Below are 17201 nucleotides of genomic sequence, written 5' to 3' on the forward strand. Positions count from 1 at the left end.
TATGCCCCATAAGGCAATAAGATAGAAAATTCTAAAATTGAGAAAAAGTAATACAAAAATTAGCATCAAAGAGTACAAAAAAAAAGATCCATGGAGACATTTTTTAGTCATAATATCTCATCTAAGCTTCCAAAGAAACTTAAGAATAAATCCACAAAGATCGAGAAGAAACATGACATTTTCTGTTGTTGGAGACATTTTGGCCAGTGGTACCTAACCCAGCTTCTATTTAGAAATGTGAAGATAGACAACCCTCAACGCCAATTCCAGAAATGAGAAATCAAATGATTCCATGTAATAGTTGCTAAAATTATCAGAACATATATTGTTGAGGGTAAACTGTCAATTAAATAAACGAATTTTTTCTTGGAAAGGTCACCCTCTTTTAAATAATATTATTTGTTTGTCTTTATAAAAACAGACTAATTGTGACAAAATTGTCAACATTTGCAATGTATTGTGGTGCCCACATGAAAGGGTTGCTTTCTGTTGGCAATATACTTTTTTGTTTCCTTCACAATTAGACACAGCCACATGCTGCAGGCTACTTAAGAGATTTGATACTGGAAGTTTCCTTGTAATCAATAAGGGGGGCCCGAATAATTCATCAGCATTCGAAATTCATTTCAATTTCAATTTGAGGTGAAATTTTGATTCCGAGATTCTCATTCTAAAATCAAAATTTCAAGCACCATCAAACACTCCCTTAGCGTCCCATTCAGGTTACCATCTTTCTCTTCCTGCAAGCAGTTAAACAGATGTCCTATATATATATATATATGTATATATATAAAGTCATAACTGGAAGGATAAGAGTAAAATTCATGCAATTTATAAAAAAATTAACAAGAAGCCGGTGGTACATACATGAATATACCCTTGAAGAGAAGAAAAAATAAACTGAACAGATCAGATCGTATATGTGCATGGAAAAGTCAAAACCGATATGAGCGACGCAGAGAGTTGTGAAGTGACAGAAGACTTTTGCTGGTGACAGGCTGCCCCTGAAGACCACCAACTGAGCACCGACCGACCCTGCAGGTTGAACTCTTGACCTTCTTCTTCAACTGAGAAGATCTTTCTCCATCTAGCTGGAATGCATTGCTTATTGGCCTCTTTTCCGATGTTCTAGAAAGCCCTCCTGCATCAGCTGATTCAAGTCGAATCGACGGTACATCAGTTCAATTTGTCGGCCGATACAAGGGAGCCAGACCGATTCAATGTTTGCCGTGTACCATTTATTTTGTGTTGCCTTTATAAGTGTTTTTCAGTTGTTTTGTGTATAATTATCATTTATTTAATGCCGATTCTTGAGCGATTCGGCTGAATCCACCGATCCACGGACGCATCCGAAGAAGCCGGGCAACTGACTCAATTAGTTTCCCGTTTCTCAAGAATAGTGCGTCCTCCCCCCCCTCCCCCACCCCCCCCCCTCAGTTTTAGTTTACGGTGGATGATTCATAGAGGGAGGACGGGGTCGGAATCATTGTCTTGGATGGACTTAGGAGGTGAAGTCACCGGCAAGACCTTGGTTTGGGAGGAGGAGGCTGGAAACCGGTCTCCAGAAAAGAAGGTCTTTCTGTGAACGACAGTGAGCAGGATCAGGGCCATGGTCATGGCCAGTGATATCATAGACATGGCCCTTCTGAGAGCCTCGGCCACGACGGTCGGCACTTCCTTTGCGTACTCCGCCGAGGAGAGAGCAAGAACCGAGACAGGAAACACGTATGCCCACCATGCAGCGTTGAACTTCTTCATTGCCTTCACAAACAGGACAGGCCTCACAACCTGCACCAGGGAACGGGATTTTAGAATGAGCTCTTTTATTTACAATGTTGTCAATATTGCAGATACATGTTTTTCAGTTTTTTTTTTCTCATTTTATAAATTTTATAAATAAAAAGAAAAGCGATACAGGTTGATAGATAACGATACATATCGGCTGATAAACCGCATCGGCCACCTTAATTGAGAAGGAAGAGCTCGCTAGTGGTACTTATGGGATCCACTTCACCTACCTCCAACGATGTTGGCAGAGAAAAGACAAGTGTTGGTCTCTCCGATTACTGTAACCTCACAGTCTCTCTTTAATTGTGATTCCCCCACAGGCAGATACATAGGTCTTTCAGGTATTTAACCAACTCTACCAAATTTCACGGCATCAAAGAGAAAAGGCTCCTCAAAAATGGGAATAATGAACAGTATTGTAAAAATGCTTGTTTCAGAGCTACTCATTTCTTTTTCTAAACGATATGGAACATGGAGCCATCTTGGCATCGATAACTATAAGATATTGTTATGGTAAAATCTAAAAAAATGTAAATTGGTATAATTTTATTCACCTATCAGCGTGTAATTTTGATTGAAGCCGGTTTGGCCAATTAAGGCCCTCATAGCTAGGGCATTTATAATAGCTTTGTTGTAATCGTTTTGATCCAAGTTCAAAGAACTTACAGCATGACAGAGGCACGCCCAGGTCTTTCACCCCAAGAGCGGTTCTTCTGTGATGGGGAAAAGAGAAGAGATAAAAGATCATGCATGCAGCAAGAATTAAAGAGGGAAGGAAAAGAACGTACTAGCAATGTAAAAAGGAAGAGAGAGAGGAAGTGCAACATCTTGCAGCCGGAGCCGAAGTCGCCGGTGAGGGACGCCCACGCAACGCACGCCATGCTGGGGGCCGCAATCGACAGGAAGGAAGCGGGCCGCAGCTGTGCCGGGAACGAGTCGTTGTAAGGCAGGCGCTGGTATAAGGTCACGAACACCACCACGTAGTGCACGATGCCCACGGCGAACAAGAAGAGGCTGAGTTCCAGCAAGGCCAGCCGGGCGGCGGTCTGGGCGGCGACAAAGTTGCCGATGAGGGAGATGTGGGTGGATGGGTTGGCGACGGTGGAGAGGAAGCGCTTGCCCTTGGTGAACCACTGGCCATAGATCTTCACCTCCAGTAGAAGTATGGGCATGGTGAAAGCACACCAAAAGGCCCTGGAGATGGCGGAGTTCAAGTGGCCCCAGTTCAGGAATTTGATTCCCTCCCAGCCGCTGCCCCTCCACCGGTCGTATCTGTTGGGAAGGAGGCATTGGAGGAGCAAGATGGCGGCAATCCATGGGGCGAAAAAGTAGTTGACCCGCCACCGGTCGAGGAACTCGGCCTTGACGACGTCGAAGTAGAAGATGCATTTGAAGAGGTAGGCAAGGGAGGAAGAAGAGAGGACGAGAGCAGCCAGCAGCCAGAAGGACTTCTCGACGATAGAGTTGAAGATGGGAGGCCATGGATCGGAGAAAGAGGCGGAGTTCAGCGTCCTCCAGAGGACAGCTTGGCTCGCAAGGGCCATGGAGACGCGGAAGAGGTCTGCGTGGAACCTTGCCAAGAAGGGAGAGATGGGCTGATCGCTCTCGTGCTGCCCGGTCATGCTGATTCTTGATGCTAAAAATGGAGGAGGCTCTGGTTGTATTTATAAACTCCCTGAGAAGAGAGAGACGTACAGCATTTAGATTTATCTTCGCTTGCTTTGTTTCCTGCGCGCCTTCCTTTCTTTCCTCCGCCAGTAGTGCCTGTTTGCTTCAGAATTTAATATTTAGTTGAGTCTAAGATTGAAGACGCTTGCAATGGGCAGACAAGTCAAAAATCAAGGTGGCCAGAGTCCAACGTCGACAGTGTTTACTGGTTGCATATGGTACTTTTTTAACTGTTTCCTGCCCAAGGATCAATGGAGGTTCATCTTTCTGTCTCTCCCTCACCAAATAGTGGTAGTGGGCAGCGCAGTCGGGTTGGGTGGCATATTGTAGCCACATCGAATCTTGAGAAATGGTGTTGCAGAGTATTGATCTTTAATTAGATGCTAAGTGGACTGGTTTTTGTCTGCTTCCCCTCTTTCTTTCTCTTGAAAAGATATGCCGGCATATTATGGTCTCACATTGACTCCGCAGCTGGATCGCCGAAAGGGGACAAAAGTTAGTTTTCTCATTCAAACTATGGAACTAAATATGCAACTTGTTTTGATCTGATCCTCACAACCTTCAACTTGTTTGTGTCCAAAGTTAAGTCCACTAAATTTATGAAAGAGAACTGAAAAAGAGAACAGAAGCCCGCTAATCGATAAACAATAGCAATTATATGCGGCTTGGTTTCAAATCTAACGAGAGTACATAGATCTCACTTGACATGATCATTCAAGATAAAAAAAAAAAGAGGAAAAAGACGGAGAAAAAAGGGATATTCTATTTTGCTTATTGATCTGTGCAGGAAATTTGGTCATAGGACGCAACCGGCTCTAGGTTTTGACATTGTAGGTCTAATGCAAGCGATGTGGAAATTGACAAGCTCAAGGGGAAGAGCCTCCTTTGAATTAATTAAAATGATGTGTCTTCTATAGGTGCTTAGCAGCTCATACCCCATCGCTAGTCATATATCATATCATGCATGACCTACTCTCGCAACAGGTGCCTTCTTGTGCAATTTTAATCGCAATATTTTTCATTTTGCAGTCCCATGTTTAATGTTGTATTCTAAAAAGCAGTTTCAAGTTTTCCAAAATTGCATCTCAAGACTCTAATTGGAGAGCCACTAATTAGAGACTCTAGAGTCATGGTTGGAGTAGGTGAAATGTCCAAACAAATAACCTTTTCGACTATACTATATGGCATGCCTAAACAAATAATCAGCTCGACTCAAATCTTTGTATCAATGTATCAAAATCGGTGTGCATGGCAAATTGATTCCATTCAGTGACTCATTCAAGAATGAGAGTCAATTTGCATACGCATTTCATTTGGATTTCAATTCATGCTAATCAATAAGTCAACCGATTTGCCAAATCAACAGCTTGGCCGATTCAATTAATCTAAAACCATCTTATGTTATGGTGCATATCTGCCAGCATGAGCACGTATGTCTTCTTTACATTTTCAAAATGAATTTATTTAAAATAGAATATTTAAAACAAAAAAAATATTTTATTTGTGGCCAGTACGCACTGGGGTGCAGATATAAGAATTTTTCTTAGGGTATTTTTCAAAATTTTTACTTATATTTTTTTTGAAAAAATTGGAAATTATGACAGGTGTTTTATTTCATTGTTTTTCGAAATATGCCCTATCATTTAAGCTTCCATTTCGAGTTTTACAACAATAATACTGGAACTTGCGTCTTCACGTCTGTTTTTGGCACCTCCAATGAAATAACAAAAAGAAGCTGCTTTCTTTCGAATTACAAAGAAAACAATGGATCACGGTTGAAGCCAAAAAGCCATTAAATTTTTTTTATTATTTTCATTATATCAGTCTAGGGGAGCACATAAAAGTACAATGCCGTAAGGGGAGTCTGACGTTGAGCACTTTTTGGGTCCCATCTCTGACCAATGTGACAGTAACAGGCCATCCCTATCCTGCAAACCACATCATGGTGACCTGACAAGCGCACCCGATCCAACCACCCTCTTGGATCTCCTCAGATCCAACCCTTACAACTTGAATACTCAATAATATTTAGATCAATCTAAGTTGCATCTCATACATGCGACAGCTAAAATAAATGTGTCGTTCCAAATTTATTAGGTTGGCATTTGCACCATACACCAACGAGCATGTCAGTGCAGTTTGATAAAACTTGCATATGAATCTTTTTTTTTTTTTTTTTTTTGGTCTTTAAGTGGGTTGGCTTGATGGATGAAATGGTGGCTAGTAGGCGGGCAAGATTCATTTTAAAAATAACGTCGACATGCAAGATGAAGCATGGTAATGGTGGTACGTCAAAGCGTCGAAAGTAGACTCTCTACCTAAGGAGACGATGGTTTAGCTAAAGCTTCAACTCTCTTTTTGGCGGTAGGATGGATGAAATGCTCTATCTACTGTACTTTGGAGATAACCCATTTCCTTACTTTTACTTTTAAACAAAGTCATGAATGAGAACCAAAACTGCATGTAACTGTGCTTTTTATTTTTCTTTTCTTTCATTAAAAGTAATAAGCAAGGAAGGATCTACCATGAAAAAGACAACCATATTCCTTTCTAGAACTACTGATCTTCGCCAAGCGTTCCTTAATGATTTGAATCAATTGACTGTAGCAAGACCCAATGTGCCCAGTTTGAATAATTTCCAGTACTGGCAGCTTTAATGTACTTTCTCCGACAACTACGTAAACCAAACTATGCGGGACTATTGAGAACCTCACAAAAGTAACCTGTCGTTGAGCAATGATTTAAAGTCTTCAAAATGTCCCTCTTTTGCCCAGTTAGGACAACTTTAATTTCTTCCACCTTCGACTTCCTTCAACAACAAGGCTTAAAGCTGACCCACCATGGGATGTAAACGATTCAAATTCAAGTCCAATCTAGCATTTACAGCAACCAAATTAATCGATTTGATTGTAATGGGATTAGAACTTGATCTCCCGCTCCATTGGCAGAACCAAAAATTTGTTCGGAGGGACACTTTTATATATATATATATATATATATATATATATATATATATATATATATATATATATATATATATATATATATATATATATATATGACAGAGCAATGATTTGTTGATGTTAATATGAAAATAGAAAAACATTGAAAGGCTGGTGTGGACAATGGCTCCACCTCATTCCAACCTCAACTTTTGCAATCAAATTCATGTCATAAGATCTGATATTTATGTGTATTGGATAGAACCTTTATCAGATACATATCAGTCTCGGATTTGGGATTTGTAGATCAAACTACATACTAGATTTGATCTCAAATAGTAATTGAATCTGTAAGGGTTTCAAGATACGGTAATCAGATGTATCCAATCCATTCACATCCCTAGACCCATCTATCTGGTTCCAATAGGCACTTGTCTGCCATTGGTGTGACCTACATCAAATGAATCATAGTGAGGCCAAGTCATTTATGAAGTCATTGGAAGATCTCTTTCTCCATGACATATGCTTTATTGCCTTCACTAAACAAAAATTTCAAAAACGAAGAGTTGACTCAGACCTATAAATGCACCTTAAGGAATAGGATTTAAGATATGAATAACTTGGCATAAATGAATGAACTCAGCACTAGATAAGGTTTACCTAGCACATGTAAGCTACATTACCATATGAAACATTATGTTGTCATTTGCTTGATGCCACTTTGATATGAGCTAAAAAGGATCAAACCCCAGCTGAACGATGACCGATCTAATTCTTTATTGTTTGATTGGAAGCAATTATAAGATCCTCCAAACAAATATTTTGGATCTGACGAAATCCATTGACATGGAGTCGAGCCAACATTTGAAACTCTATATGGCAATAGAGAAAACGATGAAATGCTCGCAAACAAACTTCTTATATGTCTCAAGCAAGTGGGAATAAGATGTAGATAAACATTGTCCAATCAAACTCCAAGCCATGCTGCCAGATCCAATTCAACTGATCCAACTCTTTAAGTATCACTATCCAGATCCAATTGCTTTCCCGAAAACAATCGGGAGCAGAACCAAGACGAGGGTGACAAACAGCGAAGCCATAGACAGGACCCTTCTAATTTGATGAGCCAAGACGGTGTCTGTTGCCTTCGCATATGAGGCCGATGAGAGTGCAAGCGTCGTCACAGGGAAGGAATAAGCCCACCATGCAAAACTGAACTTCTTCATCGAATTCTGGAAAAGCGGTGGCGTGACAATCTATTAAACAGAAATTGTAAACAAGCGATCAGAACGATGAACTGAAGAGAAGGACTTTTAACTCGACAATTTATGTAAAACAAGTGTTATCAAGGTAAGGTTAGTAGCAAATTTAAACTGACGAGTAGTGCCATGTGAGCTTACTAGCGATGTGAAGAGGAGGAGGGAAAGGAAGTACAACATCTTGCAGCCGGCGCCGAAGTAGCCGGAGATCGACTCCCATGCAACAGACGCCACGCTCGGTGCAGCGATCGACAAGAAGGACGCTGGTCGTAGTTGGATCGTGATGGACCTGACGCTTGATAGGCGCTGATACAATGCAATAAACACCACAACACAATGCATGATGCCGATGGAAAATAAAAAGAGACTGATTTGTGGCAAGGAGAGGTCGGCGGCGGTCTGAGCTGCAGCGAAGTGGCCGATCATGCAGAGGTGGGTGGAAGGGGTCGCTATGGCCGCCAAGATTTGCTTGTCCTTGGTGAACGACTGGCCATAGATCTTGAACTGCAGCAGAAGCACAGGCAAGGTGAAGGAGCCCCAAAGGGCCATCGAGATGACTCTGCCCAAATGGACCCAGTTGAAGAAATTGGTTCCCTCTAAGCTAATGCCCAGCCTCCAATATCGGTCTTGTATGGAGGCAGGGATTAGGATGCACCGAAGGAGCAAGATGGCGGAAATCCATGGCGTAAAGAGGTAGTTCACCCAGAAAGGGTGGAGGAAATCGACCTTGACAATGTTGGAGTAGAATATATATTTGAGGATGTATAAGAGGAAGGAGGAGGAGAGAGCGAGAGCGGCCAGCAGCCAGGAGTACTTCTCTAAGACGGAGTTGAAGATGGGAGGCCATGGATCGTAGAAGGACATGGAGTTCATCGTCCTCCAAAGGACAGCTTGGCCGGCGAGGGCCATGGAGACCATGAAGAGGTCTGCGTGAAACCTTGCCAAGAATGGAGAAGGTGACTGACCAGTAGTCCCTCGCTTTCCGTCCATAGTGGTTGTTGCTTCTTGCGGGAAGGAGAGAGACAGGATCTATTTGTACTAGGAACCTAATTTTAATGAGACGGTGAGGCAGAGATAAAACAGTCAGAAGGAGTCAACAAGGACTCTCCATCACAATTGCATCTACTAGGGACATGAATGGATAAGATTTGAATCAGATATACTTAACTACTTAAGATTCAGATGTACAAAAAGGTTTATCGGTCAATTAAAAGCTTGAATCATGTTTGGATTTAAGAAATCATGTCTAATTGAATTCCGAAATGGGTTTAAGAAAACAACCGATTGAATTATGATTTAAATTCGAACTCAGATTCATTTTCTGTTTCAAATAAATATCTTATATTGATTATTAATATCAATTTTTAGTTCTGTTGTGTACTCAAAAAGTGATATTCAGAATTAGATGTGGACATAAAATTCCGATTCAGATTTTGAATTTAGAAGTTGGATGCAGATATAACATATATATTTTTTCTCATTAGTATTCGATTTTTATATAACCTATGAACATCTTCAGCATTTTATATGAAGAGATTTTTCTATAGAAGTCCTTTCCTCATGTAGGTTATATATTTGCGAAACCAAACTTTCCCTTTTATCTGTTTTCAAATAAACCTATTCGATTTTTTGGGGTTATCTATATTTAAAGGAGTTATTAGAAACTGTCAAGTGTACCTATACGAACACTGTGTTTGCCAATACTAATGGTTGATTTTAACAAACCAAAAACGACAATTTACTTTAGCGAACTTGGTTATATGTGCCGAACTTGGTTATATGGCAATACTGGTACAATTTTTCGTATGCCATTATGGTTATTGATTAAAATACTTTTAGTTCACATTGAAAAAGAAAACTTTTTGTAAAAAGAAAACTGAAAATGAAAAAAAGTAAAAAGAATAGGAAGAACATTTCTTTTTAATAAATTATCAAAATGTCATTCCTTCCTTTACAGTGCATAGTGCGTTCCGTGCACAAAACTTGCTCTCCTACTTTATGGGCACAAGTGTGTTTGATAATTGGAATGCCACATGCTATAGAATGTAAATGTTCTACGAGTGTATAATGCATCGTTCTTGTTACCAAATGCCTTAAATATTGAGGTCCACACCATGATCAATCTGACGTTGAGAGATCCAAATTCATTTAAGACAGGCCTTTCAAACACGTTTGAGGCATACAAACACGGTACCAAATTGAAACTTACAACGAAAAAGGGGTGAACAAAAATGGGAGGAGAGATTGTGTCGTTGGTGTGGTAAGCAAGTGGAAACGATTGTCTTAATCTGCGTCATTAGGGGAGACAAGAATTTGTGGCAAGGGGCAATAATATACAAATTGTTATGTTTTAGGGACACCAATATTTAAATAAACTGAACTATATTGAAGGATTGATATATAAATTAATAACTAAATTTTATAAGTTAGTATGGGCCACGGCCCAACAAGCCAACACGCTGCTGCCAGTCATGCAGTGGTGTCCACTACATCTATCTCCCTTGCCCACTTTCACTGTACCCTTCACCCACTCTTAAAGGTAAGTGTCATTTATATGGACGAGTACACCTTTACATTGTGCATGCATATACCTAGCTCTGAGTATGTATTGCTTCCTTCCATGTTCTTTTACATTCCATGGCTTCTAGTTTCCTGAGCATTTTACATCACGATTTAATTAATCAATTAATTTTGAACGAAACTGCCTCATTTTATTTGCTTAAAAGTTGAAGGTTTTTGAATGAAATGTGTTTTGTATTTCTAAATTAATATCCCAGTGGTCTTCTTATCCAAAGTCTCATTTTGAGGTAAACCATAATAATTATTACTGCCCTTCCTCTCTCTGCAAATTAATGTAGGTAGATGCCTAAAATCGTGGATTAAAGCATATGTATATATGAGGTACAAGGGTGACTCTCCACCACTAAACCTTATAAGGACAACGGAAAGCAATAAAATGGTTGGATTGAGACTTAGGCTAATGTCTTCAACTTGTCCACCACAGCTTTCCTCTTATATCAACTATTCCGACGCAATTTTTCGTTTTTGTTCCTGAAGCCTGCAACTAAAAGTCTAAAAATAACATGCCAGTTCATGGCCAGTCGCAAACAAACGAATGATTCGGAAGGCAAAGTGGTGCACATCGGCATTCATTTGCAGAAACAACAATCGAGAATTCAGATAATGTTCCATACTTGTTATTAAGAAAAAATAGCGACGTCAGAGCAAAGCTTAAAAGCTACAAAGGCCTATTAGATTAACACTACAATTATTTGCAAAGTTCTTATATATCTGTATGTATGTGTGTCTGATTCCAAAATTTTTCCTTTTCTCCATTTACAGAGGAAGAGACGGGGATGAAGAAGGCTCGGGCTCCTCCATTGCCCTAGACGGTGAAGCCATGGGCATAACTTTTGCTTGAGAATTTTGTTGACGCGTATTAGCAAAGATGACCTTCCTATGAACAACGGTGAGCAGGATCAAGGCGAGGGTCATAAGCAGTGAAGCCATGGATATGACCCTTCTGATCGCATGAGCTAAGCCGGTGTGCACTTCCTCCGCATATGCAGCTGAGGAGAGAGCGAGCATTGTGACGGGGAAGACGTAAGCCCACCATGCAGAACTGAACCTCCTCATTGCCTTCACAAAAAGCGTCGGCCGGACTACCTGTGGTAATTAAAGAAGGATTGTAAAAAATTGAGAATGTATGAAATATTTTCCCATTGATAAAAAATTTCAAAAATGCCCCCACCTCCCTTTGGTGTATATTTGTTGGGTGCACACCTTCATACATGCAACTCAATCCCATCATACCCAACGACCTATGTATGTCCAAGGGTACATGCTTGTGCATATAACGAGCTTCATGTGTAGTTTTAGTTCCTGTGTATTAACGTGTGTGATTTGAAAAGTAACGGACTTACTAGCAACATGAAGAGAAAGAGGGAGAGGAAGTACAGCATCTTGCAACCGGAGCCGAAGTGGCCGGAGACCGCCTCCCACGCAATGGACGCCACGCTAGGCGCCGCGATCGACAAAAAGGACGCCGGCCGTAGTTGCACCGGGACAGATCCGGTGCAAGGAAGGCGCTGATACAATGTGACAAACACCACAACATAATGTATGATGCCTATGGAGAACAAGAACAAGCCGAGTTCGAGCCAGGCGAGCCGGGCGGCAGTCTGCGCGGCGACGAAGTTGCCGATGAGGGAGAGGTGGGTGGAAGGGTTGGCCACAGTGGAGAGGAAGCGCTTGCCCTTGGTGAACCACTGGCCGTAGATCTTCACCTCCAGCAGCAGTATAGGAATGGTGAAGGCACACCAGATGGTCCTCGCGATGGTTGAATTCAGGTAGCCCCAGTTGAAAAATTTGATCCCTTCCAAGCTGCTACCTCTCCAATGGTCGTATCTGGAAGGGAGGACGCACTGGAGGAGCAAGATAGCGGCGATCCATGGGGCGAAGAGGTAGTTGACTCGCCACCGGTCGAGGAACTCGGCCTTGACGATGTGGAAGTAGAAGACGGACTTGAAGAGGTAGGCAAGGGTGGAGGAGGAGAGGACGAGAGCAGCCAGCAGCCAGAAGGACTTCTCGGCGATGGAGTTGAAGATGGGGGGCCATGGATCGGAGAAGGAGCCGGAGCTGAGTGTCCTCCACAGGACAGCTTGGCTCGCGAGGGCCATGGAGACGCGGAAAAGGTCTGCGTGGAACCGAGCCAAGAAACAAGAGGACTGATCAGACTCCTGCCTCCCAGCCATAGTGATTTTTTATGTTAGAATGAGGGAGGCTGCTGGTTTCTATATATAGATCACCTAAAGAATGCTGACAGTGCAGAGAGTCAGAGAGAGAATTTTTAATTGCTTTCTTCCTAAATATCATTTTTAAAATTTTTGTTATATATGATAAGTAATTTTTTTTTTAAATTCATATGTAATTTTTTTTTAAAAATATTTTTTGAGGTGGAGCTAGAACCCATGCTGGCCTCTGCTTGGCTCCACCCCTAATTCCTTGCACGCGTAGTTGTTGCCAATATTTTAGTCCATAGCGAGGATGGAGGACTCTTTAAATGGTTGCCAAGTCAAAATGAAGTTCCTTACCAACCACATCTCTTTTTTTTTCTTCTCTTCGTTCTTTTGTTAATTTTTATTTGCTTTTGAGGCTTGTTTTTTAAATGGAAGAACTCCTTGTCCTCAAATTTTATTATTTATCCTTATTTTATAAGTTCTCTCTCTCTCTCTCTCTCTCTCTCTCTCTCTCTCTCTAATATATATATATATATATATGCCGTCTGAACTAGTCTAGGACTGTTGTCCCCAGATGTTGCATAAAAAAGAAAGTAATGATTTTGTAACATTTACGCAATGTGAATAATTGTGTCCTTGTTTTTTCATCTCATGCATATTCCTCATTGAAAAATGAATGGAAATGAGAGCACTATTATGTAGGCTGGGCTCACACACACACTACTTTTTAACATAGTTTTAATACACGATAAATCCACATTACCTTTTAATTAAAATAAAAAGAACAAAACCTTTCTTCCTTTCCTTCTCTAAAATTGGTTCCCCGTTTTTGAAGGCTAGCTCTTTCAAATACGGCCTAGGAGTCATCTACCCCTCGATACAACTGCATGTATTTGTATTTTCAGATGGATCAATGCTCTGGAAAGATCGTTTCAGCCTTTCAGTCACTTGAGTGCAGCCAAAGTGCGTTGATATTAAGTTCTCCAACTTCATTTAAGAGAGACATTTCAATGGCCAACCCCCTACAACTTGAAGCTTCAAAAAAGAAAACAAAGGATGGAGATTGTCACTGGTGTGATAATCTGCTCGTAGAAAACTCTTTCATGCTGAGAACATTGCTCAACGTGGATTTTTTGGCCCTCTTTCTCCCACCTTTTATGGCCTCATATATACCTTGATTCCAATTTCTGAGCCAATCTTTCCTTCCTTCTACTTCAAGCAAACCAAAAGTTCTTCGCATTAATTTGTTTAATAAGTTAGAGGTTGATTCGTTGTTTACAGAACTTAATGAGTCACTTTCGCTTTTGTCCTCTTACGTGATGAAACGCTCCCTAAAATCATAAACAGTCGCGTTCTATAGTAAACCACTGGAATAAAAAATCCCACCAACCTTGCATGGTGTTGCCGGTCTTTTTGACAGTTAATTCGCACCAAGTCATCAGCTTGGCACTACGTCCATGTCTAAAAAAAGTGAGAGTATTGTACTAGCTGACGGACAGTAAGCCACCCCGATACAATACAATTCCGAACCCTAGAGAGCCAAAGGGAGTAGAGGGGTGGGGAGAGCTTGAGCTGTTAATATAATACAACTCGTGGGTCTCCTCTTGTTCAACCAAAAACTTTGCATTGATGTCGCTAGTGGTTTGGGAGATTAAGCTAGGCAGCTAGCTATGAAGGGAAAAAGAATACTAAAAAACATATTTTTTTTAAAATTAAAAAATAAAAATATATTGAAAAAGATCATTTAAAACAAATGATCACCTTGTATGGACCGATAAACAAAACCGATTTACCATTCGTTGATGATTATACGTGGATTTTAATTAATAAGCTTACTTTTTTTACACACACATACAATATATGTGGCTCGTAGGTATGGTAGATGAACTCAGCGCTCTTCTGTGTCAACTCGCATAGGTAAGCCGTGTTCATGCATATATGCACAAACCGTGGCATCGACCGACTTAATTACTACAAATATTATTTCACGTTCGAGAGTCTTCCTTGGTCCTTGTTCTGTGGATGCTTCAGCCGGTGGTGGGGATATGGTGCAAAAGCATTTCACGCATTCAGGATCCTGGCCGACTCCAAATCCATGTTCTTGTTCAAGCAGTTGGTCTGGATCACCTTGGTGCTGATATTAATATCCAATGCCCTAGATTTGAGATGATGCTGGAATTTTTCAAAATCGTAGGACTGAATTCGGTAAAAGTGTTACATTTTCAGAGTAGCGTTGAAGCCTGGTGAAAAACAATACACGTTAAATTTGAAGTTTATTATGTGCTTCCGATGCCATAGAAATTAATTACATTAATGAAATTGAACTAGCAACTAGAATGTCTCATATTATGCTGCTAACGGAACAACTATACTATGCTCCTTCAGTCACGAATTCCTTTTCTTAAAAGGAAAAAAAAGAAATTTTTTGCTTCGGTCAACTACATGACCAATTAAATGTGGCAAGAAATTAGTTTTAGTTGATTTGAAGTTTGTATGACGTCGATGATCTTTTCATTTTCTTTTGACTAGTGGAACACGTAAACTTCAAATTTTTGCTATTCCAAAGACGACATACTTCTGCTGTACATCCTCTTCCTTGAAGATTTGTACATCATATGAAGGAATTTAAAATAGGCTAATTTCGGCAATTTGGGGCGGAAGTTTGGTCACCAAATAGATTTCAGAAAAGAAAGGGAAAAAACAAGAAAAGAGTGACTTTAATGTATTGAGAACACAAGTCTTCACATTTAATTTCCATCATCAGATACCACCTACTGCTATCAAATGTCAAACAAGAAGCCAGGAAATCAAATCCCAACTTCACGTTAAGATTGAAAACCAAATCTTCGTCAATGGACTTCCATAAAGTTTACACACGTTGCAACTTGACTTGTGGGCATCTATATCTTTAGTCGTCGAATTCATGAATTTAACAAGACTTAAAAGTAATCTACAAATCAAGATTAAGAGTATATAGATATAAGAATGTAATGTGACTCTAGCTTTTCGGAATCACCCAGCTATCTAATCTAATCAGGATTGTGGACTCACTGTTCAAAAAGACACACGGAGAAAAAAGTGATGAGCATTTTTGTCATCTATTCATTTACACATGTTTCAATTTGTTTTCCTCTCAACCATCCGTTATGAACATTGTTTTCCTCTCAACCATCCATCATGAACAATCTTTGTTAGATGGTTAAGTGTCCTGATAGCTAGAGTTATCATTCACTCACCTATATACAAATCCCCCAAGATTGAGAGAGACCAAAAGGATCAAGAAATCCAAACGTCATCTCCAAAGTGACGCAAATTTTTTGTTATTTGTTTGAGGCAATATATACTTTCATTCTTCAAGATCGTGGACACTTGCTTCCCTTTCTTAGTATGGAAGAAAGTCATCAGAATCTAGTGCTTCGTATGGACCATGCTCACCTGTTTTACAACATAAGAAACGTTATAATAAAAAATATTTCAAGTAAACGCACTGACGATTTCTCTTATAACATATTTTTTTACCAAAAATGTTAATCCTACCTTATTATATGATATTCTAAAAGTTTGAAAAATTCTTCCTTCTTTTGTATCTTTCTGGACTGTTTTCTCTCCAGTCCAGGTAATGCGCCACATTTTGACCATGCCCCGTCATATTATTATATGATATTCTAAAACTTTCTCCGTCCCTCTGCATTTTCTTCTCCATTCTCTTCACGAAAGCTTTCATTTGCCATAGAAGGAGAAATTAACCTGCAGATGTAAGGTTGGTAGGTCACCATCAATGTTCAAATGAATCGCGCATCTTGGTCAGACTTTTTATGTTGGAATTACTTCACGGATGATGTAATTTCCGCTTACTGCAGTGAAAACGTCAAGACTGTGACTCTTTGTTTCAGTACTGTCGTAATGAGCTGCCGACTTTCTCTTCCAACAGAAGTTCTCGCCGATCGCCATCAGTTTGGTGACGCAAATATACTTGGCCTTCTCCAGGTCCGGGTCAACTGTTTGTACATGTAATCTGGTTGAGATTTTGCAGTCTAAATTATTCAGACCTAATCAAAATGCCTATGTGTCCTGCAAGATTCAGAACATACAAATCGACCTGATCTTAGTGTAGTTTAACCGTAAAATTTGTCTTTTTCAGCCGACAAAATTTGATGCATCTTCTGCAAATGATCTTGAGTAAGCACTTGTCAAGTCCTGGTAATTGAAAAGTCAAGTCAGCTTGTGGTAATCCAATAGCACACACACACACACACACAAAATCTGAATTCTGTCTTGCTAGGTTAGCAGGACTTACATATGAAATAAATGGACGGGCTACCTCAGTGTCATCCTCTTTTGTAGTTAGCACATATATTAATCTTTTTGAGCAGGCTGGTAAACTTCTGTTTGACCAGCTTGCTATTCTGGAAGAAGCATAGAAAGTGTCTGATTTCGAAGAAATTAGACCTTCATGGAATGTTGGTGCTGAGTCTGGATTCTTAGATTCCATTTAGAAAGAGAAAATGGCATTTGTTCTTTGAAAGCATTTTACCAATGTTCTAGTTCGTGCAATTGGGAGGACAACCATGCCCGGCCGGAAAAGGTTTCACTGCTAAAATTATCACATTCAAATGATTGGTTTAACCTCTAAATGCTCTAAACTTAAAATAGAATAAGAAATTTGATGTCTTAACCAGAATTTGATCTCTAGTTGCCGCAAAATGGAAGAGGCCAAACACTATGTTTGGTCTTCAGATTCTTTTACTTTTCATTCTTCCCAGCCTTACTATAAACTAAGTGCCCACTAATGGAGACTAGAACGA

General features: G+C 40.2%; 2 protein-coding genes and 1 pseudogene across 3 annotated transcripts; all 3 read right to left on the reverse strand.

The window, feature by feature from the left end:
• Positions 1–1454: 1454 nt before the first annotated feature.
• Positions 1455–3513, reverse strand: LOC116261140 (S-type anion channel SLAH4-like). Of its 2 annotated transcripts, none has more exons than XM_031639770.2 (2): positions 2577–3513; positions 1455–1788 (listed from the first exon to the last, which is right to left on the reverse strand). In XM_031639770.2, the coding sequence occupies exons 1-2, from the start codon at positions 3408–3410 to the stop codon at positions 1459–1461; spliced, it is 1164 nt and encodes a 387-aa protein (XP_031495630.1). In that variant the 5' UTR covers positions 3411–3513; the 3' UTR covers positions 1455–1458. The 2 variants fall into 2 exon arrangements, 1 of the variants encoding a protein (XP_031495630.1); XR_004174245.1 differs by lacking the exon at positions 2577–3513 and adding an exon at positions 2455–2556 and having other exon boundaries at positions 1651–1788.
• Positions 3514–7423: 3910 nt separating this feature from the next.
• On the reverse strand, positions 7424–8647 carry LOC116260602 (S-type anion channel SLAH1-like). The gene is made up of 2 exons (XM_031639053.1): positions 7799–8647; positions 7424–7654 (listed from the first exon to the last, which is right to left on the reverse strand). Exons 1-2 carry the CDS (start codon positions 8645–8647, stop codon positions 7424–7426), a joined length of 1080 nt encoding a protein of 359 aa, XP_031494913.1.
• A 2346-nt stretch (positions 8648–10993) lies between these two features.
• Positions 10994–12411, reverse strand: LOC116260603 (S-type anion channel SLAH4-like; annotated as a pseudogene).
• Between the last annotated feature and the right edge of the window lie 4790 nt (positions 12412–17201).

Source organism: Nymphaea colorata, chromosome 9 (assembly GCF_008831285.2).
Source record: "Nymphaea colorata isolate Beijing-Zhang1983 chromosome 9, ASM883128v2, whole genome shotgun sequence".
Classification (NCBI taxonomy): domain Eukaryota; kingdom Viridiplantae; phylum Streptophyta; class Magnoliopsida; order Nymphaeales; family Nymphaeaceae; genus Nymphaea; species Nymphaea colorata.